Source organism: Carcharhinus amblyrhynchos, chromosome 33 (genome assembly GCF_965287045.1).
Source record: "Carcharhinus amblyrhynchos chromosome 33, sCarAmb.v2.hapA, whole genome shotgun sequence".
In the NCBI taxonomy this organism is placed as follows: Eukaryota; Metazoa; Chordata; class Chondrichthyes; order Carcharhiniformes; family Carcharhinidae; genus Carcharhinus; species Carcharhinus amblyrhynchos.
In genome coordinates, this window is record NC_137356.1 from 3,499,606 (window position 1) to 3,526,439 (window position 26,834).

Genomic DNA, 26,834 nt, shown 5'->3' on the forward strand with positions numbered 1-26,834 from the left:
TTATTTACCTACTGGATCTAGCGTGCCTGCCTGCAATTAGGCACCCTTCCTCCACCCAAACTTGACTCTCCCTATGAGGCCTCAACTCCTCCATCCAAGGCCTCTCACTTCATCCCCAGTCATTCTCCAAGACATCCCCCCCCAAAGCCATTGATCCCCCACCCCAAGGATTCCTTTCCCTATTCTCTCCCCAATTCTTGATTTTGACCATCTCACTTAGCAGAATGCTGGGATTCCCCTGCACCTCCCACTTCCTAACGAAGCCTCTTGACAGTTGCTGCCTGGCGTGCTGAGTTTTCCAGTATTTTCTGTTTTTATTCCACAGCAATAGACAACTGGCTACCAAAGGTAATGTTTACTGAGGCAGCGCAAGTTTTACAAATGATGTGACAGATTACAGTTGATGACATTTAATGGGGCCATTTCAACAGTGATGCCTTTATGTAGCGAATTCTCCCAGTCACCAATCAATTCCTTGTTTCCACTGAAGAAAAGAATGCTAAAAGGAAATTTAATGGGGGTTTTAAAACTGTGAGGAATGTTTAACAGTTCAGTACAGCAAGCTATTTCTGTTGGTGCAGAATCAGAAAGTTTCAAGTTTAATGAGAGTGAGGTCAGGATAATTTATATTTTGTGGAGAATTTCTTTTACATAAAGTGTTTTACTACAAGAAGCAGTTTGAACAGTAAACATCACACTTTGAAGGGAAGCATGGATAGATATTTGAATTAGAAAAATGTACAGGACTTTGGGGAAAGCACAGGGACTCATTTTAGATTGTTTTAGTGAAGAATGAGCACTGACATAATGGGTTAATAGTCTGTATATATATATGCTCTAAACTCTATGGTGACTGCTAAAATCAGCGGTTTTGATTCTCCAGTGACACCATGATAAATAACCTCACTTGTTCCAACGTGTTAATTAACAAGCTTTAATGATCTTTCCCTCCTGCCTCCATCACCCATATAATAGACATGTAGCGTTAGTAACTAAATTCTCTTTTTCTTGGTTTAGTTTTCTGGTCAGCCACAGTCTTACGATGACGTTCTAAAGTATCTCAATATGGTGTTCACCATTTTGTTCTCATGTGAATGTATCCTGAAAATTATTGCCTTTGGAATTCTGGTGAGTACATGGAATGAATTTTCTATTCTCTAAATTTTCTCCCCCTTCCTCTCCTGAAAACATTGATTCTTGCAGGATATAGTTCTACAGATGCTGAAACTGATCCTTTGCTGAACTAAGTGGCTATTCTTGATATGTGAGTAGACATAAGTGTTGGGGACCTTTCAACTAAGGGGGCATTACCTGGACACTGGACACATCCTTACCAACATTTACACGCATGCATTTTTCAGCTGACAATACTGGACAGTGAATGTGAATGGCAAAACCAATTGTTTTTTTTTCCCTTCCAAGCGAAGGAACATTGAAATCAACTGTAGCATTCCTTCCAAGATCCTCTGAATCATTTGATCAGACCTAAGGTAGCACTTGCTTCTGCTGCATTTGGCTGTAGCAACTCTGGCCCAAGAAAAGGGAGGGAAAATATCCAAGACTCTCAGTCCTGATCAGTGTCAAATGGTTCATGCTGAAAAGTGTGCTTATGGATATCAGGTTGAGGACAGAACCAAGCTTTGTTATGGTGCCTTATAGTCCCAATAATTTCCCAGCACACTCTGCCTGAAATGATACATAAATAAGTACAATGGGAGATACAGGTGAACTAGTGAGGTCCATAGTTCAGGGTGAGCCAGCACATTCAGGGGACAAGGGAGAAAATTGCTTCAAAATTCAGCATTTCTAACGGTGTTATCTTTTGCTTTGCAGAACTATTTTCAGGATGCTTGGAATATATTTGATTTTGTCACAGTCCTGGGCAGTGTCACTGATATATTAGTGACGGAATTCTGGGTAAGTATACATTAAAAATCTTATGCAATGAAAAGCAACCATGACAACACCATTTCCTACATAACTCTATTTCTGTTTCTGAGTGAGATTCACAATTTAATAACACATGATGAAGAAATAGGAAAAGCAAGGAGGCCACGTTAAACCCTTATTTATCATAGATTAAGCTTGAGTATTGTGTCCAAATCTGATTTGATTTGATTTATTATTGTCACATGTATTAACATACAGTGAAAAGTATTGTTTCTTGTACACTATACAGACAAAACTTACCGTTCATAGAGAAGGAAATGAGAGAATGCAGAATGTAGTGTTACAGTCATAGCTAGGGTATAGAGAACGATCAACTTAATACGAGGTAAGTCCATTCAAAAGTCTGACAGCAACAGGGAGGAAGCTGTTCTTGAGCCAATTTGTATGTGACCTCAGACTTTTGTATCTTTTTCCTGGCAGAAGAAGATGGAAGAGAGAATGTCTGGTTGCGTGCGGTCTTTAATTATGCTGGCTGCTTTGCCGAGGCAGTGGGAAGTGTAGACAGATTGTAGACAAATCTGAGCATCGCACTGTAGCAAGGATGTCAAGTGCTTGGACAGGGTGCAGAAGGAGATTTGCTAGAATGGTACCAGTGATGAGGGATTTCAATTATGTAGATAGACTGAAGAGTTGGGACTCTTCTTCTTTGAGCAGAGAAGGTTAATGTGTAACTTCATACAGATGTTAAAATTATGGTTTAGATGGAATAATTAAAGAGAAACGGTATGCACTGGCAAGGGATTCAGAAACCAGAAGGCAGAGAGTTAACATAGTTGGCAAAAAGAGCAGAAGGAGGTGTTTTTTACGTGTTGTTATAACATGAAATTGCTGTACAAAGGGAGTAGATTCAATTTGTAGCAATCAAAAGAGAATTAAATATATATTTGAAAAGGAGCAACTTACAAGGCTATAGGGAAAGACCAGAGGAGAGGGATGAATTAGATAGCTCTCTGAGATCAGTTCTTTATTTTACAGAGAAAAGTTGTGGAATCCAGGCAGTTGAAGGCATGATAACCAAAGGGATAGGGAAACGGACATCAGGGAATAAATAAGCGATCAAAGTGAGGATAACAGGATTTAGTATGAAGACATAGGGATAGAGGAACTTGCAGAAATAGATAGAGTCCATGAAGTGAGCTTAATATGACGACAGGAATCTTAAACTGGAGGCAATATGCTACCAAACAAATTAAGCAGGATAGGGATTGTTTCGTCATGTGAGGACCTCCCAAAGTAAGCTCCTTGAGAATGTAGTTCATTAAAACCATTGCTCTTTATTCTCAGCCACTATATGCTTATTGGGACGAGGTTGAAACTACTGCTCCCTCCAGATCTGTTACTGAATCATTTTGTTTTACATCATTATTACATCAGCATCGTATGCCTCTGATGATTCACTAATGTAGTGCCTCAATCTATCAAAAATCTTAATTTAGGATATTGCAACATTTATTTCTGATCTATTTCATAAATTATTTCTACTCATAATTTGTTTGTGCTAATTAACACTATTTTCAATCTCTAGTTGTGAGACTCAACATTTACTGTTCACAGAATTACTGTGGGAGGGGCTAGTGGGTGATTATCAATTAAAGTGGGATGGCTGTATCTCTTGTCCTGATCTTGCTGGTCTTGGCAGTAGATGATACATTTGTTGGACTTGAGTGTGGTCCTCCTGCATAAATGATAAACAGGATCATTTGATGTCAATGTGTCCTGATAGCATTTCAACTGGAGCTTGAGAAAGGAACTACCATAGCATCCTGGACCTGGAGAGAAGGAATGCTTCTTCAGTTCCCACAAAGAAATTCAAAGCCTTTATTGCCCAGAAAAGCTCCTCGTCCCTTCTGCAGGAACCTTTGAGAACATTTCTCCACATTATAATGTCATTCTGTACAATTTTTTGCTTTAATGCCACTCTCCAATTAGAACTCTTCTTTTGCATTGCATTGCTGCTGTTTTGCATTAATTCTCCCCTGTTGAACCTGCAACAGCTGGGTCTCAGGTAAGGTGGGGAGCAAGCAATCTGAGAAGGTATTTTTGAGCCTCAGAATGTTGCATTTTCCAGAACCAATTAATGACACTAAGCAAGGACTTCCTATGCCCACAACCATCCAATCTTCAACTGGTAGGAATTATTGTGTGTTATTTTCCCAACTACCCTCTTTCGCACCTGCCTGTTTTTGCACACTTGCTGTTAAAATTGATCCCAATTAAAGTGGCTGCAAAATGTCTTCATCTGAAACTAGGCGTTGTGAATCAACATCAGCCAAAAGGAGTTCATTCAAAATGGTACAGAATACAGACTACCCTTCTTAATGTTTTACTTTTCCTCATACTCCCAAACTATATCACAAATTTGTACTAAGTAATTTCTCACGTTCCATAGCTTAGGGGTCATGTTTATTCTGCATCAGCCATAAACAAGATTTAAATAATTGTTAAATTATGAATCATAAGAAAAAATAAATTTAAGAAATCAGAGCAAAAAAGGCCATTTAGCCCATAAAGAATGTTCCATCCTCGTATTCTTCCTCAGAGCCCTGTCTAATAATTCAGCTGTCCTGGACTTCACTGTTGCTGCTCCTCCTAGCTTCTCCTCCTTGATTCCTGTAGCTCTTTAATGGGCTGGCACCTATGTGGGAGGGCAAGAGGAGGGTCAAGAGAGGACTACACCAACCAGAATGCACCTATCAAAGCAAATGGCCACTCAGACTTGAATGCTCGCTCCAGGACGATCAGATTTCAAACGCTGGAACCGCTACCCACTTGATTGGGTACACATCCAGCAAGCAGGTGATCCCTTGAGAAAGGGTGCAGTGCTGCCCAAGCCTGTGCCCCCGAAGGCAGGCACCCAGATGATTAGGACAGCACCTTCCTCTCCCAGCCCTGGATTGAATTAGCATGATGTAGAGATGCCAGCCTTAAACTGGGGTAAACACAGTAAGAATTCTCACAACACCAGGTTTAAGTCCAACCAGTTTATTTGATAGTAATCCCACAAGCTTTCAGAAACGGTGTTCCTTTGTCAGGTGTGTGGGAGGTTCTGATCAAAGAAGGGCATATAAAGACACACACAGTTTACAGAATACTGATGAGAATGCAAGTCTTTACGGCTAACCTGCTTTTCAAGTCTTAAAGATGCAGACAATGTGAGTGGAGATAGCATTAACATAGGTTAAAGAGCTGTGTATTGTCTCCAGTCAGGACAGTAAGTGAGATTTTACAAGCCCAGGCAAGTCATGGGGGTTACAGATAGTGCAACGTGAACCCCAGATCCCAGTTGAGGCCATCCTCATGTGCAGAACTTGGCTATCGGTCTCTGCTCAGCGACTCTGCGCTGTCGTATGTCGTGAAGGCCGCCTTGGAGAACGCTTATCTGAAGATCAGAGACTGAATGCCCGTGACCGCTGAAGTGTTCGCCAACAGGAAGGGAACAGTCTTGCCTGGTGATTGTCGAGCGATGTTCATTCATCCGTTGTCACAGCGTCTGTATGGTCTCCCCAATGTACCATGCTTCGGGACATCCTTTCCTGCAGCGTAATAGGTAGACAACGTTGACCAAGTTGCAAGAGTGTGTGCTGTGTACCTGATGGATGGAGTTCTCACGTGAGATGTTGTCATCCATGTTGATGATCCGGCATGTCTTGCAGAGGTTGCTGTGGCAGGGTTGTGTGGTGTTGTGGTCACTGTTCGCCTGAAGGCTGAGTAGTTTGCTGTGAACAACGGTCTGTTTGAGGTTGTGCGGTTGTTTGAAGGCAAGAAGTGGGGGTGTGGGGATGGCCCTGGCAAGATGTTTTGGCCACTTCTCGGAAAGCACCCAGCAGTATCTCTGAGTTATTCACACAACTTTCCAGGTTTTACATCATTCTAGCCAGAATTCCTACAGTACAGAAGGAGGCCATTCAGCCCATCAAGCCTGCCCCAACAATCCCTCCAAATGCTCCTGCTTCCTTCTCTGCCAAACAGAAAAAGTGAACTCTTCTGGAGAAAGATTTGTTTCTTCTCGCAGGATATCTGAGTTTCTACTTCTGTCTTTATCTGCTTTCTCTTTGTGTCTACATCTGTGCACTGATCACCTTCATCCTGCAGCTCCTATGCTTGCAGTCGCCCTTTATGCCTGCATCTTTCCTTTGTGTCTGTCCACCTGGCAAGCAGATCTTAACTTCTTTTCTGTTGGTACTGCTTCCAGGTTAAAGGTTGCTAGGTCACATAGACTAGTATGTCCCATTATCCAAGAAAAGTACAATTAGAAAGAAAATTACAGCCCAGGAACAGGCCCTTCGGCCCTCCAATCCTGCACTGACCACGCTGCCTGTCTGAACTAAAACCCCCAACCCTTCTGGGGACCACATCCCTCCATTCCTGTCCTATTCATATTTTTGTCCAGACACCCCTTAAAAGTCATAATTGCATTTGTTTCCACTACCTCCCCAGCAACGAGTTTCAGGCACCCACCATCCTCTGTGTAAGAAAAACTTGCCTTTAAAACTTGATCCTTGGACCTTAAACCTATGCCCCCTAGTAATTGACTCTTTCACCCTGGGAAAGAGCTTCTGACTATCCACTCTGTCCATGCCCTCATAATCTTGTAAACTTCAGGTCACCCCTCAACCTCCATCAATCTAGTGAGAACAAACCAAGTTTTTCCAATCTCTCCTCAAAGCTAATATGTCCTCTATACAGACAACATCCTGGTAAATTTTTTCTGTACCCTCTCCAAAACCTCCACATTATTGTGGTAGTGCAGTAATCAGAATTGAGAAATAGTGTGGCCTAACCAAGGTTTTATAAAACTGCCAATTTGTTGCCAATTTTTAAACGATGCCCAGCCGATGAACGCAAGCATGCCGTATGCCTTCTTCACTACCTTCTCCACTGCGTTGCCACTTTCAGTGACCTCTGTACGTGTGCACCCAGATCCCTCTGCCTCTCAATACTCTTAAAGGTTTTGCCATTTACTGTATATTTCCCATCTGTATTAGACCTTCCAAAATGCATTACCTCACATTTGTCTGGATTAAACTTTGTCTGCCATCTCTCCGCCGAAGTCTCCAACCGATCTATATTTTGCTGTATCCTCCCATGGTCCTCTTCACTATCTGCAATTCCACCAAACTTTGTGTCGTCTGCAAACTTACTAATCAAACCAGTTACATTTTTCTACAAATCATTTTTATATGTCACAAACAGCACTGATCCCTGAAGAACGCCACTTGTCACAACCCTCTGTCTTCTATGATCGAGCCAGTTCTGTGTCCATCTTGCTAGCTCACCTCTGATTCCGTGCGACTTCAACTTCTGTACCAGTCTGCCGTGAGGGACCTTGTCAAAGAACTTACTGAAGTCCATGTAGGCAACATCCACTGCCCTCTGCTCATCAATCATCTTCATCACTTTTTCGAAAAACTCGATCAAGTTAGTGAGACATGACATTCCCCTCACAAAACCATGTTGTCTCTCACTAATACTTGCTAATTAACCCCTTTACAATTGATGCAAGTTCAAACATTCTTTAAAGCAATTACAGATTCTGCTGACATTTTAAAGAAATTACAAATTTCCCATTTTTTACTTCTTCTGGGTGAAATGTTGTTAAAATATGATATGAAACTTTGTGCAATGGTATATTCTATAACAAGAAGTAAACTTGTCCACTCCTGTTTAACAAAGAAGAATGGCAGAAATAGAAAAGAGTACATAGTGTTATGGATCAAAACACATAGATGTTCTCATTTTCTTATGTGTTATAAGCACTTTGACAATTAAAGGATGAAAGTCTTAAACATTTCAAAGAGACAATGCCTTAGTGGAAAAGTATTTGGGAGAGCGAAGGACCATGCCTTATCTTCATTATAATATTGTGTTTAAGTACCCCTACAATGTTTGTATCGTGCGTTTATAAATGCAAATAAGGAGTTTGCCAAGCACCTGCTCAATTATTAGCAGCCTTTTGGAAAGGCTATGTAAAAGTGAGAAATGGAATGGATATTTTGCGAGACACCTGATCATTGTTATATAGTAAAAGATTGGTCCAACCACTTGGGCATTGCGCAGAAACTAGAAAATGAGGAATTAAGTTTGCTGTAACCAGTTTTTTTACCTAACCTAAATGTATATAAGCGATACGTGTACTGACAGAGACTTAACAATATGCAGGCCTTCTGAAACAAATCAACTGTACTAACACTTACCTTTGAATGGTACTGGTGCTCTCTCACCACCTGATGGTTATTTTTGGGCACTATTTTTTCAACCTGGAAGTCAGACAATTTTCCAATTGGGTATGGTGTGACCTTTCCAGTTATTTTTATCTAAATTAGTAGCAGAATTAAGAAAATGAGAAAAATCTCTGCTAATGGGTGCTTTTTATATAATCACTGTACAAACATTGTGAGAAAAATAGTGCCAAATATCCAGAGGGCAAATTAAAAACAAACTGCAGACTAATAATGTGTGTATATGTATACACATGTGTGTTAATTGTTATTTCCTGACCAAAATCTGCAGCCAGTGTGCCCTATTACTGTCTGAACCAGTCTGTTGCTATTGTATTTTGATATAGATCATTGCCGATAAAAGAAAACGAACTGCCAATAATGATTGCTGTATTTCTTGTTTTGTCTTTTCACATGCTGTCTTTAATCTGTGCTTTATTGGCACAACGCCTTCTGAAATAATTCATCCAATCAAAATGCACTATGAAATTCATGTGTCATCCATGTATCCGTCTGTGTGTCCATGCCAACTAATTTTAAAACTGGTTGCAAACCAATCCCAATGCAATCCAATTACAATCATCCATCAACAACATCTACATATAGACCACGGTTGGTTTGTAATTTTTTTGAGCCTAATGCATACACAAACTAAGTACCCTTGGCATGCTATGCAGCGCTGAATTGTGAATCGCTGTCGCTTTCTTGGATTGTGTTTTTTGGCATGGCTTTGGATTTTGTTGTGGCTCCCACCCACCACTTGCCTCAGTGCTCTGTTCCCAAAGCTTCAACAATAAGCTTTATTAATAACTTATTTAGTACTGGTGTAAAGTCAATTTAGCAGAACAAACCTCCACCTTTCACTGTTCTAACTGCTGCATAGTGAAGCCTAACCAGTTAATTAAATCTGCAGAGGAAGGGTTAGCAAATTTCTTTTTATCCTCAAAGATAAAAACAAAGCTCCAAAATATGTCGATAAAAACTGCAGATGCTGGAGATATGAAATAGAAATGAAAATGCTGGAAAAAATCTCAACAGATCCAGCAACTTCTGTAGAGAAAGAAACAGAATTAATGTTTTGAGTCCAATATGACTTTGGTACTCCCAGTTCTGAAGAAATCCTATTGGATTTGAAATGTTATCTCTGTTTCTTTCTCCACAGATGTTGCCAGACCTGCTGAATTTTTCAGCACATTTTGTTTACACTCCAGAATATGTATTGTTATATCCTACAGTAGACATCCTTTTTAAATGTTTTACTCAATGAGGAGGTTGTAGTAGCTCAGGGACTATCACAATCTATAAGGAGCTTCTCAACCCTCAGCCTATTATGATCACCTCTCTAATGTCAACTCTTCCTTTATAAAATACACCATTCAACTTAAACCTATCTTTCAATCTTAACAGCATCTTCCCTACATGCTTCAATAATTAGGTTATCAAAAACAATGAGATTATATTAAAGGGAAAGGGATTTTACCACAGGTACTGAAATTGCAACGCACTTGTTTACATACACTTTTTTTTAAATGGGTTACTTTTTAGAGCTTTAGAGCCAGAAAAAAATCCTTTTGGTTCGTGTTTCTCCTCCAAGCCTGTGGACCTCACTCCCTGCTTTGGGCCCTTTCCTTGTGTTTGGTCACTGATGCATTTAAAACTTATGCATGTGTATGACTGACCTGCTGCCTCTGTTACCTGATATGGGTGATGGAGATTTTGAAACATCTGTGGGTGACTTATTAAGAATCCTTCATACAAACAGCAATATATTGAAAGAGATTAACACTCTGATGATATATGTGTGATCCATTGACGATTTGAAATTTTAAAAAGTAGCAAATTAAATAAAATACGAATACTTTATTTGAACAAAATTATTAAATACATTAGGATGGGACAATATTAGTAGTGTCCTTTCACCTTTTAAAACCCGAGTTGAATCTAGTCTATAATGATGGTGAAAGTTTCTATAATAAGGGTCCCATAGTAAATGAATTTATCATCTGTCTAGTGTAAAAAACTTTTTCGTGTTTATAAAAATCTGTTCCAAGAGTGGGATGGTCCTTGCCAAAAGATTGCTGTGTCAGTCTTTTACACTTTTATCCTGGTATCCAGGCAATTGTAATGTTCATACCACTCCATGTGCTGAACATAACCATCTGCCCAAGAATCCTTGTAGTGTAGTCTTGCTGCCTCTTTCTTTCTTAACTGTGTGTCAAAGGATATGGTTTGGAAAAAGCACCATGAAGAAACAATGTAAGAAACAAGAAGCACAAGTTTTTAAAACAAGCAGGGCAAGAGCAAAATGGAAACAAGTAAAAAAGGAAGATGAGATGAATGAAGAGCCAGTGGGTTAGGCTAAAGGATTTATTTTGATTTCTTCTTATACATATCAATATGTATAAGTCTGCTCAACTTTAATTTTTCTTTGCCATTCTGAGGGTATTTGATAGTTGAATCAGACCACTGATAAACTCAAGCTGATGCATTACTAAAAATGTATATTTGCTGCATGTGTTTAAAGAGCTGCAATTTATCGAGCCACAGCTCTTATCAGGGACTGCTACTGCATTGTTGCTTTTTGCAATTGGTGCCCTTGCATGCTCACCTGGAATCTACGGATACAAATCATAACTTTAAAAGGAATTGTTTTATTTCAGCAGAATGTTTGCAAACCCCACATGTGCATTTTACTTGCAAGTAGACTCCACCTTATGGCTTACTAGTGTCAAAGAAGAGTGCATTTGGTTGTGTTATAAATATATATATACATATATACCTATATATATTTTAACAAGGAAACCCATTCTTTTACATGATTGGATGATGGCCAGACTTGTTTTTTGGGAGTCTTCTTTATGTGCCATTCTTGTCAAATGCAACCAGCAGAGACAAGAAGACATTAATGTTTAACTGTCCTGTTTGTTCATTGACCTCACTTTTATAGAAAAATATTATCAACTTGAGCTTTCTACGGCTCTTCCGTGCTGCTCGACTTATCAAGCTCCTGAGACAGGGTTACACCATCCGTATCTTGCTGTGGACATTTGTCCAGTCTTTTAAGGTGAGACAAGTAACAGTTTTGTTTTCATACCAGTCCCTCAGATATCAAATATATAGTTGGCCTGAGAACTAGGTTTTTCTGAAGATTACACACTGTTTTTTCCTCTTTGGGAACTAGCTTCAAACTTGGTACAGGCTGAAAGAATGAAATTCTGCTTTAGATGTAGAATTCCATGTTTGGCCAGTTTCAGTATAACTGGGTACATGCCCACAACACAAAAATACATCAAGACGTAAGTTCCTAAGAGAACTGCTAGGATGGCTGGTGTTGGGAGGTTGTGTTGGAGTAGAGGGAGCTTTACTCTGTCTAATCACACAACACTTATTTAGAAATTCTTGGTGCTAACATCATCCTTCATGCTGCAGGTTTTCTCACTCAATAACGAACAGCTTATCAATCAGCTTATTAACTAGCTTTATAGGCTGATTGATCTGAGAAACATGGAGGAAAAAAAAATTACAGCAATATGTGGCGAAGATTGAAGATGTTCCATTCTTAGCACCAGAATCTCGGTATCTAATTTTACCTAGCAGCTTTCCCAGTAGGGAAACAACCTGATCAATATGTTTGTAAAACTTGAAATATCATATAGTGTGATACATAATATTTGCTTTTTGAGTCACTTGGAGAATTAAGTGGAATGGGTAATTGAATCTTTTTTTCAGGCATTGCCTTACGTCTGTCTCCTGATCGCAATGCTGTTCTTCATTTATGCGATTATCGGAATGCAGGTGAGACAGAATTTCTTTTCTATTCATAATCTAGAAGAAAAATGTCCAAAACCTTTGAAAATCTGTTTCTAAAATGTTACCATCAATGCACTAGTTTAAATAAAACTAAAATTGGTGTCGTCCTCTCACCCCTGGAGCTCAGCAAGAAGATATTCCACAGACTGTGAAAATCAGTAGGAGGTTCAGTCTTGCTGCAAGCAGTAAGGCCATTTCAATTTGCTCCCTTTCAGTGAACTTATGACGTAGAGACTAGGCGCTCCAAAACAGCATGTCTTTTTTGGATCAAAAATTTGTTATTTAGAAAAACATAATGTTATATTCATGAACAGAGAATTTAAACAATACCTTAAAACCCATATAGGAGCAGGCTGTTTTAGCCCCTATGGCCCGTTCTGTCATTCAGTGAGTTCTGATCTGATGCAACTGCTTTTGACCCATATTCCTAAAGGGAAACAGTGGTGTAGTGGTGATGCCACTGGACTATTAATCTGGCAGCCCAGGCTAATGTCCAGTAGACATGGGTTCAAATCGCACTACAGCAGCTAGTGGAATTTAATATAAAGCAAATCTCAATAATAGTGACAATGAAACTGTCATTGTCATAAAACCCATCTAGTACAGTAATGTCCATTAGGGAAAATAAGAACATAAGAACATAAGAAATAGGAGCAGGAGTAGGCCATCTAGCCCTTCGAGCCTGCCCCGCCATTCAATAAGATCATGGCTGATCTGTCGTGGCTCAGTTCCACTTTCCCGCCCTCTCCCCATAACCCTTAATCCCCTCTCTTATCAAGAACCCTTCAACCCGCTTCTTAAAAATATTTAGCGAGGCAGCCTCCACCACTTCAATGGGCAGAGAATTCCAGAGATTCACCACCCTTTGAGTGAAGAAGTTCCTCCTCAACTCCGTTCTAAACCGCCTCCCCTTATCTTGAGGCTGTGCCCCCTAGTCCTACTGTCTTTTTTGAGCGGGAAGAGTCTCTCCACCTCTATCCTATCCATCCCATTCATCATCTTATACGTCTCAATGAGATCTCCCCTCATTCTTCTAAACGCTAACGAGTACAAGCCTAGTTTATTCAGCCTCTCCTCATAGCTCAATCCCCTCAACTCCAGTATCAGCCTAGTAAACCTCCTCTGCACTCCCTCCAGGGCCAAAATATCCTTGCGCAGGTGCGGCGCCCAAAACTGCACACAGTACTCCAGCTGCGGCCTCATCAATGCCCTATACAGCTGCAGCAAGACCTCCCTACTTTTATATTCAATCCCCCTCGCTATGAAGGCCAGCATCCCATTCACCTTCCTGACCACCTGCTGCACCTGCAAGCTGGGTTTTTGTGACTCATGCACAAGGACCCCGAGGTCCCTCTGCACCGTCGCCTGCTGCAGTTTTTCGCCACGTAAGTAATAGTCCTTCCTACCATTCTTCCTACCAAAGTGGACCACCTCACACTTGCCAACATTAAATTCCATTTGCCATTTCCTGGCCCATTCGCCCAGCCTATCTAGATCCTTCCGCAGACTCTCCACACCCTCCGCACAATTTGCCGTTCCCCCAATCTTGGTGTCATCAGCAAATTTCGACACCCTGCACTCGGTTCCCTCCTCCAGATCATCTATATAAATGGTAAATAGCTGAGGCCCCAGCACTGACCCCTGGGGCACCCCACTAGTCACCAACCGCCAATCCGAATAGCACCCATTGACCCCCACTCTCTGCCTCCTATTTGACAACCAATCCTCTATCCACGCTAACACCCTACCCCCAACTCCATGTCCCTCGACCTTCTGCAATAACCTCTTGTGAGGTACCTTGTCAAACGCCTTCTGAAAATCCAGAAAGACCACATCCACCGGCTCTCCTCTATCCACTGCCCTAGACACATCCTCATAGAACTCCAGTAAATTTGTCAGACACGACTTCCCTTTAATGAAACCGTGTTGCGTCTGCCCTATCAAGCAATTCCCTTAAAGATGCCTCGCAATTTCCTCCTTAATGACGGATTCTAACATTTTAATCTACCCTACATGTGACTCCAGACCCACAGCAATATGGATGACTCTTAACTGCCCTCTGAAATGGTTGAGCAAGCTCCTTGGTTCAAAGGCAATTAGGAATAGGCAACAATTGCCAATGGTGCCAACATCCTATGAAAAAGATAAAGAAAAAATACATTTGGTTAACAAAATCTATCCATCACATATACATAAAAAACCCAATGATTGCCATTTTGCATACAAGTGGAGATGAGATGAATGATGAGATCACCCATTTCTTGGTGGCTTTAGTTGCTCTTCTCTGAATAGTGTAATAGGAAGTAGATATGTCCTTCATTTCATTTCTATGTGGAGGATGGCTCTTTGACTGCCTCAGTAATGCATTGGGCTGTCAGCTGATATCATGTGCCTAGTCCTGAATTCAGGACTTGAACCCATGGAATTCTGACTCAGTGGCAGGAGTGTACCAATTAAACCAAGCTGGCATTTTGAACAACTATTGCCCTGAACATTCCTTTCTATTTAATATAAGTTAATTTGGCAAGATCATAAACGGAATGTTCTTTTAGAATGTGAGATTTTATTTCTAGATTATGTTTAAAACTTTCATGAATAAAAAGACATTCCATTCAATGTAGCAGGTATTAATTGGTTCATGTTAATTAATGTATTACATGGATCACATGATGGTGATTCCTTGTTATAATTAATTTATAGTAACTTAATTGAATGACATGTAGAGGTGCTAGGGCCCTTACCAACGAGAATAGAGTCCAAACTGAATCTCTCTGACATTCACGTAACATGTTTTTCTATCGGGATAAACAACACTCCCCATGGCAATGTCTTGATCAATCACGGCCGACCTGCCTGATTTGAAATTGAACAAAAGCTTGCCAGCAAACTGTTCTCTGGTTCATTTTCCTTGGCAACTCCTCTACCAATTAGAGTTCAGTTGCCAAACAATCGGCACCCTCTTCTTGTGCAGTATAAATTGTTGTTTCCTTCGAGTTTGGTATTCTTGTGAATTTGTCCTGATGAGTGCAAGACGAAAAGCTTTGGCAGCATGTCTCTCTTTTTCAGCAATGCAGATATGTGGGAGAAAGGGAGGAAACTGATTTAAGAACTGTCTTCGAACTCTGTTCAGGACATCTGGAATCAAACAAGCTGTAGTGTTGCCAACATGCACCAAGGTGGTAGTTAGCTGGACAACTGAAGCAGTCTAATCAGAGGAGAGAGAGGGACCTGATCAGTGAGGAAAGATAATGAAGTATTGCAAAACAAACAGGAAGTCTCAACATGCTGATTTGAAAAATCATAATACATATATAACAATTGAAAAATCCAAACCAGACTGAAATGACACACCAGACTGAATGTAGCTTCAGGTACAAGTTCTGCACAACTTGTACTTGAAATGGGACAGGGGGAGTGTCATTTCAGTTTCCAGTGGGTAGAGCCCACAGTTACAAACCTGATCCTAATTAGGTAACCTCAATCAGTAAGTAACTCCAATAAATCAGTATCATTAGAAATAAAAATAATTGATTTGTTGAAAATGATGCAGTGATAGAATTAGAATAACCTATTAACAATTTTCATTTTTTTTAAATACTTCCTTCTGAGATATTACACCTCCTTATATCTTTGAGTAAGCTGCTAGCAAATAAGATTTAATAAATAAAAATGGGGCAAAAGAGATCGTGTCAATACCCAGACCCTGTTGAGCAGCTATTTTTGGTGATTTCCAGTGATTGAAATGAAGAGTGAACTCTCCTACCTAGTTTTGTAGACATGGTTGTGGTGTAGTTTCCAGTGTGCTGTTTCCATCTAGTGGCTCAATGTAGATATATAGCTGAACATCAAACTTGTATAGTTCCTTTTACCAAAAGGTAAAGGCAGCATTGCACGACTACTGGGGTAGACTTGGTTTGGGTTAGACTACAGCAATTGTCTAGATTTCAGGCATCAGCTCATCTACAGGCCTGAGCCGGAGTGCGGGGATGGGCCCGTTTATGTAGATGGGCTGGAGTATAAGGACGGGCTAGTCTACATGAATGGGCTGGATTACAAGGATGGGTTAGTCTACGTGGATGGACTATGCCCAAGTTTTCTGGTCTTATGGGGAATCGAGGAACATGGGGATCAGGCAGCATAGTGGAGTTGAAGCATAATATTAACTGTGTTCCTATGGTCCTGGCACAAATGACTCATGTTAAAAAGGATGAAGTCCTAAAAGTAGAATATAGTTAGGAAGTAAGTTGAAAAGTAGGACCTCAAAGGTAGTTACCTGAAGAATACTTCCTGTGCCACTTGCTAGTCAGAGCAGGAATAGCAGGATATATAGGATGAATATATGGCTGAATAGATGGTGTGAGGGTTTCAGATTCCTGGGACATTGGCATCCATTCTGAGGGAGGTGGGACCAGTACAAACTGGATGGGTTACACTTGGGCAGGACCAGGACTGATGTCCTTGGGAAGTATTTGCTGAGTGGTTGAGGAGAATTTAAACTAAAATAGCAGGGGGATGGGGACCTCTGCAAGGAGTCAAAGCAGGAGGAATCAAGGACAAGAACAAAATACAGAAATCCCATAAAAACCTATAAAATTCTAACACGGCTAGACAGAGTAGATGCAGGAAGGATGTTCCTGTTGATGTGGGGCCATAGTTGAAGGAAACGAGGTAAACCTTTTAGGACTGAGATGAGGAGAAATTTCTTCATGCAGCAAGTGGTAATCTTCTGGAATTTGCTACTACAGAAATCTGTTGAAACCAAAACATTGTATATTTTCAAGAAGGAGTTAGATGTAGCACTTGGGATGAAGGGGGTGAAAGGATATGGGGAGAAGGTGGGATCAGGCTATTGAGTTGAATGATCAGCCAAGATAATGAATGGTGGAGCAGGCTCAAACGGCTCACTCAAAGGGGATCACTTCTCTCCTCCTATGAATGACACACCTCACACACACACTTTTATGTTTGATTATTGGAAAACATTACACCATTTTGCCAGACACTGATATGTTATTCTGGTTCCATGCGTACAACAGAATCTTCTTTCTACATTCTCACTGTTTTAAAATCAAGATTTTAATTAGAAGTAACTATAACTTTTAACTCATTATTTCCCAGAACTTTTCTCATCCCTCACTCAGTCTTCCTTTCCAACTATAATCTACAGGTTTTTAAAACCCAAATTTGCCATCCAATTTAACTGATTCTTCCCTGTTCTTTTTAACCTTGCCAGCCATATTGTTAACTTTATCCATTTAAAAAACTTGGAATTCTAACAGGTTCTGTTGTGGTCCTGAAAAGATGTAGTTCAGTGGAAAATCTATGCCCTTCCAATCTCACTTGCATTCAGCAGACGCAGAAAAAGGTTACAATCTTTTACAACAAAACATACAAGTTCTGGAGCTGTTCCTTGCTGCTAAGTTTTCATTATAAATATTTTTCTTTTTCTCTCTGTGAGCAGAGTACTTGTGCGGACACAATAATCAAGATATCTCAATTTCAGAATACCAACCAGTTGCTCTTACATCAATAGTCATGAATTGCTTTGAGCGCATAGTAAAAGTTGTCCTTTTGATCCTCTTGTTCCACATATTGATCAGTTTGCTTATCAATGTCGTCATAAGTCAGTGGTTGATGCTATTCTGATCTTGCTCTATCTGATACCAGGGGATAGATTAGGCAACTATGCTTTTGCTACCTTTGTTGTTTTCTCTTCAGGTTTTAATACTCCATAACCATTCCAGCTTATTGAAAAATTTAAAAACATTGACATCAATCCTACTTCATATTTTGAAACAATGATTTACTTCACAACATGACAACGGGAGAGAGTTTCTGGAAGCCTATGTTAACTAACACTGGATCTCCTCAGGGTTGTGTACCTTTATTTTTCATTCTCTATATGAATGATTGTCAATCAAAGTACATAACAATCCAAAAGTATGCTGATAATACGGAACTTGTGGGTCTCATAGGGAATAGTGAAGGAAACCAGGAATTTGATGGAGAGGGTTGTAAAATGTTCTGAACGAAAACAAGATGAAACTAGTTATAGATTTTAGAAAAAAAGTAGCTAATGATATTGTTCCTGTGAAGATTCATGATGTGGACATTGAAATAGCTATTAATACAAGTTTCTAGATGTCAAAGTAGATTATAAGTTGAATTGGAGGGAAGAATATACAGATGTGATGGCCAGGACACATATATGATTATACTATTCAGAAAATTAAAAACATTTCAAGTAGATCTTGAGAGTGCTATTTTTCTGATGCTGTTGCCTTCTGAAAATAGACACTTTAAAGGTTCAAAGATTATTGAACCAGGTAAGAAGGATATTTAATAAGCAGATTTTTCTTGATAAAAGTGGTGTCATGAACAATGAGAATCATCCCTTCTTTCGGTATTACTGATGGCTGTGTTCAGTTGAAAGGCTACAATCCCTCAGATACAGGACAAATCAATTCATAGAATCCCTACAGTGCAGAAGGAGGCCATTTGGCCGATTGAGTCTGCACCGACCACACTCCCACCCAGGCCCTATCCCCCATAAGAACATAAGAACATAAGAAATAGGAGCAGGAGTAGGCCATCTAGCCCTTCGAGCCTGCCCCGCCATTCAATAAGATCATGGCTGATCTGTCGTGGCTCAGTTCCACTTTCCCGCCCTCTCCCCATAACCCTTAATCCCCTCTCTTATCAAGAACCCATCAACCCGCTTCTTAAAAATATTTAGCGAGGCAGCCTCCACCACTTCAACGGGCAGAGAATTCCAGAGATTCACCACCCTTTGAGTGAAGAAGTTCCTCCTCAACTCCGTTCTAAACCGCCTCCCCTTTATCTTGAGGCTGTGCCCCCTAGTCCTACTGTCTTTTTTGAGCGGGAAGAGTCTCTCCACCTCTATCCTATCCATCCCATTCATCATCTTATACGTCTCAATGAGATCTCCCCTCATTCTTCTAAACTCTAACGAGTACAAGCCTAGTTTATTCAGCCTCTCCTCATAGCTCAACCCCCTCAACTCCGGTATCAGCCTAGTAAACCTCCTCTGCACTCCCTCCAGGGCCAAAATATCCTTGCGCAGGTGCGGCGCCCAAAACTGCACACAGTACTCCAGCTGCGGCCTCACCAATGCCCTATACAGCTGCAGCAAGACCTCCCTACTTTTATATTCAATCCCCCTCGCTATGAAGGCCAGCATCCCATTCGCCTTCCTGACCACCTGCTGCACCTGCAAGCTGGGTTTTTGCGACTCATGCACAAGGACCCCGAGGTCCCTCTGCACCGTCGCCTGCTGCAGTTTTTCGCCACGTAAGTAATAGTCCTTCCTACCATTCTTCCTACCAAGCCTATACATTTATTAATTTACATAAGCCTATACATTTATCCTAGCTAGTCCCCCTGACATTAAGGGTCAATTTAGCATGGCCAAATCACCTAACCCACACATCTTTGGACTGTGGGAGGAAACCCACACAGACATGGCGGGAACATGCAGACTCCACACAGACAGTGATCCAAGCTGGGAATCGAACCCAGGTCCCTGGCACTGTAAGGCAGCAGTGCTAATCACTGTGCCATCCTACCACCTGAATTCAATGTGCTGTTCTCTGTAAGAACTTAGGAGTTTGATGTATGGATGGGAATGTTGGCTGATCATTTTAATGCAGTTTTGAATAGATATTTGATTTAAAGTTAGACGTCTTTGTGTGATTTTCTTTCTTTTATTGTTATTCACTTGTATGCAATTTTTAATAAATGAGTAATGCACTGAAATAAATTTCTGTATGGACAGTAAAGTGAACTTGGAATTGAAATAGCCTCATTTTATTTTGCAGGTATTTGGAAATATTGCAATTGATGATGATGAAGATAGTGAAATTAATCACCACAACAACTTCAGAACATTCTTCCAAGCCCTGATACTTCTCTTCCGGTAAAAAACCATCAACTTTATTTGCCTCTTAATTTCTTTTAATATCTCTTAATAAGGTTCCATAGATACCAGGCACTTCTTCCCCTGCAGCCTAAGTAATGTTTGTCAGCAAGCTATCGAAGTATAGAAGGTACCACAGCCGACTCCAATTCTCACCTGCCATGGAGACGCATGCACTTTTCAGCAACGATCACTGTGTAATGATTAATAGCATGAATATTGGCAAATCCAGTTCCTTGTTTCCCTAGCTAATGAAGGCACCACTCTTTCCCATGCCCCTTGATTCTTCCCTGGCTAGGCCAGAGATTGAAACTGATATTTTCTGATTTGTAGAGCTCAGTATGACAGCAAGCCCACTGAGCCATCACAGAGAAGGACTCAGACAGGATGATTTTTTTCTGTTACTAAGTACGTTATCCAAAACCAGTGCACAATTTGAGGAGGTATCTCTGACCCAATGAGTCTGGACGCAGCCTCATATTTTACCCAGAATTGGGAATCACCTATACTGGGGCTTTTATCAAATTGATGTCTTTCAGGTGAATTATTAAAGGAAGTGTGTGAATTTCCTATTAGTTTTCATCTGCCTTCCTTGACTGCCGTTACTGTAACAAGATTGTATGTGTATTTCAGGAGTGCAACAGGAGAGGCATGGCATAGTATCATGTTATCATGCTTGGGTGGCAAACCGTGTGATCCAAAATCTGGCATCGCAGGAAACGAATGTGGCAATGAGTTTGCCTATTTCTATTTTGTCTCCTTCATTTTCCTCTGTTCCTTCCTGGTAAGTATCGAATGCATCCTGTTTCTTGTCAATCTCATGATTTAATAACCTGAAAACAAAATGTTGGACATACACAAAGTATGTCTCTATCTGTTCTGAATATGCACCCTTCACATCAAAAGCATGAGATGAAACATCCTGATTACTGGTTATGTATTTTCAGCTTTTTTAGTTTATTATTGCTCCACTGTTGTCAGTCAAATTAGCTTTTTATAATTAATGTCTCTATCAGTTCAAAAATCATTGCCTTTGTGTTGTAACCATTCTGTGATTCTGTAAAATGGGGTTGGACGAATATTCTGGAGTTGTTTGATATCACTGAGGATTAGAGAATATTCCCATTCCCTCAATAGGTTTAATGTGTGTAGCATCGATGTTAGAGTAGATTGTAGATGATCTAAGTAAGAAGCAGGACTGAGTGGTTCTTCATTCGCATTCACTGCTGCTTTAACTTATAATGATATCAGCATGGAACTGGTGTCACTGCTAAGATTGACAAGTTGTTACATTATGAATCCTGCATCTTACTTTTGTGTCACAGAATATGGGTCTCCACTCTTTCAGTTAACTATTAAACAATTAATAATATGTAGTTGATTACTGCAACACCCCAGTTCATGCTTCTTCAATTTTTACATAACAGATGCTGAACCTCTTTGTTGCTGTCATCATGGACAACTTTGAGTACCTGACACGGGACTCTTCCATCCTTGGACCCCATCATCTGGATGAGTACGTCAGGGTCTGGGCTGAATATGATCCAGCTGCCCGGTAAGCATCTATCCTTAGCAAGCCTCCTTCCTTAAACTTCTGTACCACAGGGTGGCATCTGAGAGAATTGGAAACGAGAACTATTAGCTACATCTGAATTGTGGTCAGAAGCAGTGTGCATACACAACAAAGGGTTCACTGCTCACATTAAAATTAGTGGTAAAATGTTCGTTTTGAATTCTTTTTTTTTGTTCTGGAGGTTAGTGACAGGCTGGTATGAGTCAGCCATGTATCCAGGTTCAGATCCAATGGAGAAGAGCTGGATGTTTGGTTTTAATAAGATATCACCAAACTGCCATACTATCTATACAGCCCACGTAGAGATTATTCTTTTTAAACATTTTAGAAACATCTCTAGCACCTGTATGGAAACCTTCCAATGACGGTGCAATCTGAATGAGAGTTTCTGACTTGGAAGCCTAAATTCCACATGGCCTAAGTAAACATTTAAAACATTTAGGTTTCTAACATCATGGGTGGGATTTTCCGGCCGTGTTCACCCCAAGACCGGAAAACCGTCAATGGGCTTTTGCAAGGCCCACCTTCCCCCACTCGCTACAATTCCTGTGGTACTTGGGACAGGAAAATTCCCACTTCCCATGCAGACGTCTATCTACATACACCATGCTGCTGAGTTCAATATGTATGCTCCCTGCTGACAGGCCAGCTGTTTGTGATCTGTTGGAGATCTGATAAAACTGGTTCCAGAATTACTCAGCTGCAGAGAGGCCACCTGATTGGTTTTGGGAAAAAAAGAAGTCTTTGATTGAACTTCTAGACTGACTATCCTGTGGGCTCCATTTTTCTGGCGGTTGTCTGGATGCCTGTCTGTCATAATGGGCAAACCACAGTAATGTTGCTAGAGTTTCCTCCTGTTCCTAATCACTGATAGCAATTCACTTCATCTACCTTCATGACTTTAATATAGATGATATGTATTTGATTAAATTGTCAGTGTGTATGAAATCTGGGTATTAACAGAGATAGTGCAATTTCTCTTGCCTCTGATGAATTTCCTGGAAAAAAATATACTCCTCACATGGCATAGCAATTGCATGTGGTCACAACATTGTAACAGGAATAAGAATGCACCTAAAAGCCAAAGTCACAGGATATATTCATGACTATGAGATAAAGTTAATATTGTCACTCACCAACACTTATCAGTCCTTTAACTATGACTTTTGGATCACTTCTGAGCCCAGTTATCGTAAGTGTGAGTGGGGAGAGATTTTCATTCTTGAACATATTGAACATGAGATGCAAACTACTTAGCTAAGATTTTAGAAAAGTACTAAAGACCTTGCTTTTCAACATTCTCTTGTAACAGGATAAATGAGAGAACCAGAATCCCAGACCAAAATTGATCAATCTAGTCAGTTTGTCATCACTGGGCAAGCTTCTTGCTAAGTGAAGTCCTGAGTGATTGAGTACCGTCAGTGCTGATTCTATTGGAGAACGTTTTTGCCAGTGACTCCTGGTTACTGTGCAGGAGTGAACTCATTGTCATCCTGACTGAAAAGAGGGAGTAGGATAATAGAAGCTAGTCATCGTACACCTGGAAAAGGGGACAATTATAGATTATTAATTACAAGTATATCCAGGGGCCTGTTCTCAGACATGGGTAGATTAGAAACTCTCCAATTTCTGGAACAGGAGCTCAGTTTCCCGATGAATACCAATATTCAATACCATATTGTGTGTCCGTTTAAGCCACTGTCTTTATTTATCCCATTAGTTCCCAGTACATAAAGTAAATGTTGCACCTATTAAGCATCTAGCATTTTTAAAAATTCTTTCATGGGACATGGGTGTCGCTGGTTGAGCCAGCATTTATTGCCCATCCCTAATTGCCCTTGAACTGCGTGGCTTGCTTGGTCATTTCCGAGGGCAGTTAAATGTTAACCACATTGCTGTGGGTTTGAAGCCAAATGTAAACTACACCAGGTAAGGATGGTAGATTTCCTTCCCTAAAGGACATTAATGAACCAGTTGGGTTTCTCATAGAATCCCTACAGTGCAGAAGAAGGCCGTTCGACCCATCGATCTGCACCAATTCTTAGAGCATCTTCACTCAGGCCTACACATCTCATCCCAACTGTTGTGATGGTATTTGAACCTACAAACCCAAAGCATTACTTTGGGCCTCTGTAGAACTAGTGCAGTGATATTATCACTATGCCACATCTCCCCCTATCCTGGGTCAAATTAGATTCTATTCAGCTGCTCACAGTAACTGCCTTTGAAAATATCATCTCCTTTCTGGTGGGTGGCTCTTTGGGTGCCAGCTTAACACTGAAGTAATAACTGAAATCATTTGAAGGCATTGATTTTGAATAAAGGGCGACACGGTGACACAGTGATTAGTCAGGGACCCGAGTTCGATTCTGGTCTTGGGTCACTGCCTCTGTGGAGTTTGCATGTTCTCCCTGTGTCTATGTGGGTTTCCTCTGGGTGCTCCAGTTTCTTCCCACAGTCCAAAGATGTGGAGGCTAGGTGGATTGGACATGCTAAAATACCCCTTAGTGTCCAGGGATGTGTAGTTTAGGTGGATTAGCCATGGTAATTGCATGGGGATTACAGAGATAGGATGGTGGTTGTGGGGGGGGGGGGGGGGGGTGGTTGGGGGTTTGTGGGGGATCGGGGAGGGCGAGATTATATAGTCTGGGTGGAATGCTCTTTTGGAGAGTTGGTGCAGACTCAATGAGCGGGATTTTATGGCCTTACTCGTTCTGAAACACTAAAATCCCGCCCAAGGCCAATGGACCTTTCCAATGTCTGCGCTTCGCCCATTCTGATTCCCATCACGGACGGGACGGTAAAATTCTGGCCAGTGAGTCAAACGGCCTCCTTCCTCACTACAGTGTAAGGATTCTATAAACTGAAATACAATGAATGGCTGCTAAATTCATCAGTGGAGAAAATAGATTGATCACTGACATCCTGTCCAAGATATAATCCCCTCCTGCCTCTCCCATCAGCTGAATAATAAATAGTTTGAATCAGCCTCATCTTTCTTGTGCTTCTTTATCTAACTGAAGCTCCTCAGGAATATCCAAGCCTTGTCTGTCCCCAGCATCTGATGTTATATGTGAACCCTGTTAGTTTTGTCAGTTGTGAAGCAATTACTGTTCAGTAAAGTCATTGTTGTATAAACTTACGTTGTTTGAAAAAAATGTTTAGAACCAGTTTTGTACTCAAAATACATGCCTAATCTCAACTTCATTCTGCAAAATTTAAAGTTGTATTGTGTTGTCAAGGCCTGACCTTGCTCCAGGATTTTATAAAATCATGTCATTAATTTAAAACATCATAAAAACACAGGCCAGAAAAGGCCCAGCTTCACTTACAGTCCTGTGCTGAACCTCTGCCAAGACAACAATCAGAGTCCTGTCTAGAAAAAATACATAACAACCGGAGTGAGGCCTAGATAAGTGGCTCAGCTGTGATACCTCTCACTTACCTTTGCTGAAGAGCCTACAGTGAAGTGTCTACTAGCTAGACACACATTAGAAATGACCGCTTAAACATGGACAATCAATGTGGATTTTACCCCAACAATTGGGAACATTTTCAGGGGAGATGGGGATAAAATGAGACAAATAATTATGATAACAAGAAGGCTAGGCTTTTATGGCTGAAAATCCATGAGGTAGCTTAAAATTGTGGTTGAACATACCAGTTTAAACACCCAAATCAATATCTAATTGTCCTCATAATTTATTGAAAAAAGGAAAAGACTATTTGTATTAAATGAAAACTGAGAAACCTAATTTCATTGGACCAAGCAGCGGGTAGGCCCTCCAACGTGAGGGAAGACTGTCAGGTATAGATTGGTGATCTCCTTGGGGCTTGGAGGTGGTTTGACCTCTAGATGGAGAACCCTGTGGCCAAATCCTCAGCAACATGTGCTGACCCCACAGGAACAATACCTCACACTCACCAACCACCTCCCGTTCTCACTCGGCAGGAGTAGCCTGATTTGCCTGGCAACCCAGACTTTACTTACCTTGAATCTAGGGCAGTAGCCATGATACTTCTCTGGGCCAGGTACAGTCCCAGCCGTGGCTATCTTTCTTGGTGGTGCTACTGGAATTTAAGACCTGTCAGCTCTGTCATTGGCTGGCAACTCTTGGGGACAGGACCACATCTCTTAATGGCATAAGAGCCCAAAAACCTAGAAAAATCTGCTCAGGGCTTCCAGAAATGACTGAAGTAAGGTTCTTTATGTCTTTCCAGCCAGCGAACAGATCCACTGTGATCTGTAAAATCCCTGTCTGCATATTTTCCTCCCCTTGTGACAATTTCCCAGATTGCATTTGTGCATGGGTTAAACTGCCCAGTTGCAGTTGTAATTTAATTAGAACATAAATTTGACCAACTACATTAGGGTTCTTATGATTCAGTTTGGGTTCATTAATCCCCAACAATTTACCTAACTGGAGCAGTTAAATTTGCCCTTAGATTCTGGAAAGTGTCATTTATAAGACTTTTATGTGCAGAGGATGTCACTATGAATGAAGAAACAAAATTAAATCGAAAGAACATTCAACAGGAACCAAAAAAGACTGGAGTGAGAGAGGCCTCAGTCCACCAAGCATATTATTACAGTCTAGCATATTCACAGTAATTATTGACTCCACTCCCTCCTCCAAGCTCCTTTGAGAGTCTTAATACAGGAATGTAACAAGATCCCTTTGTATTTGGTATATGGCAGGTACGTGTAATCACTAAGTGAAGATGGTGTAGTCCATCCATGGATTGATTAAATCCTGAAATCTTTACAAAACGTTAGAAAAGAAGATTTTGTATACTAAATTTATAAATGTATTTATAAAGAACACATGGACACAATTTTAGCAGATACAACTCATAGTTCAGTTTCTTACAGTAGTAAAAAGTTACTTCGGCAAAAAGCTGCTTAACAGGCCATACCACTCTTTTCCTTACAAGTGGACAGGGATGGCATTTGCCTTGTGGGCCCCTACTTTTCCGAGATAATCTAGTTACTGGATCCATGGGTTGTTTGGTCCTGCTGCCATCTCTATAAGTGGAGTTCTCTGGCACAGTTTACTTGAAGAATTAGGTTATTAAGTGTTGTAATAAATTTAGTGCTACCGCCAAAAGCCACACCGAGAAAAATAAATCAGTCAGATATAACAGGATCAGTCATACTTTTCAGTGAGTTTGGCAAGTTAAGCCCTGGCCTTTACCATACTTTACAACTTTAAATATCTAATTAGCTGGTTTGTTTGCTTACTCCTCAGTTCGACAGTAACTCTGCAGTTCTTTAGAGGCAAAATCTACCTATTGCTGAATTTTTAATGAAATTCTAATTATGCAGTGAACAAGCCTAGTTTTTACC

The 26,834-nt window shown here is 40.6% G+C and overlaps 1 protein-coding gene across 7 annotated transcripts in view; it reads left to right on the forward strand.

Annotated features, from left to right (window-relative positions):
* Positions 1–26,834, forward strand: part of LOC145361110 (voltage-dependent P/Q-type calcium channel subunit alpha-1A-like) — a 649,898-nt gene that overhangs the window by 523,202 nt on the left and 99,862 nt on the right. For all 7 annotated transcript variants that reach the window (XM_080216715.1, XM_080216708.1, XM_080216713.1 and 4 more), the window contains 7 exons: positions 1,018–1,128; positions 1,834–1,917; positions 11,116–11,232; positions 11,898–11,963; positions 19,817–19,914; positions 20,548–20,698; positions 21,342–21,469. In XM_080216715.1, coding sequence (XP_080072841.1) covers positions 1,018–1,128; positions 1,834–1,917; positions 11,116–11,232; positions 11,898–11,963; positions 19,817–19,914; positions 20,548–20,698; positions 21,342–21,469 — 755 coding nt within the window. The remainder of the gene's footprint in view (positions 1–1,017; positions 1,129–1,833; positions 1,918–11,115; positions 11,233–11,897; positions 11,964–19,816; positions 19,915–20,547; positions 20,699–21,341; positions 21,470–26,834) is intronic.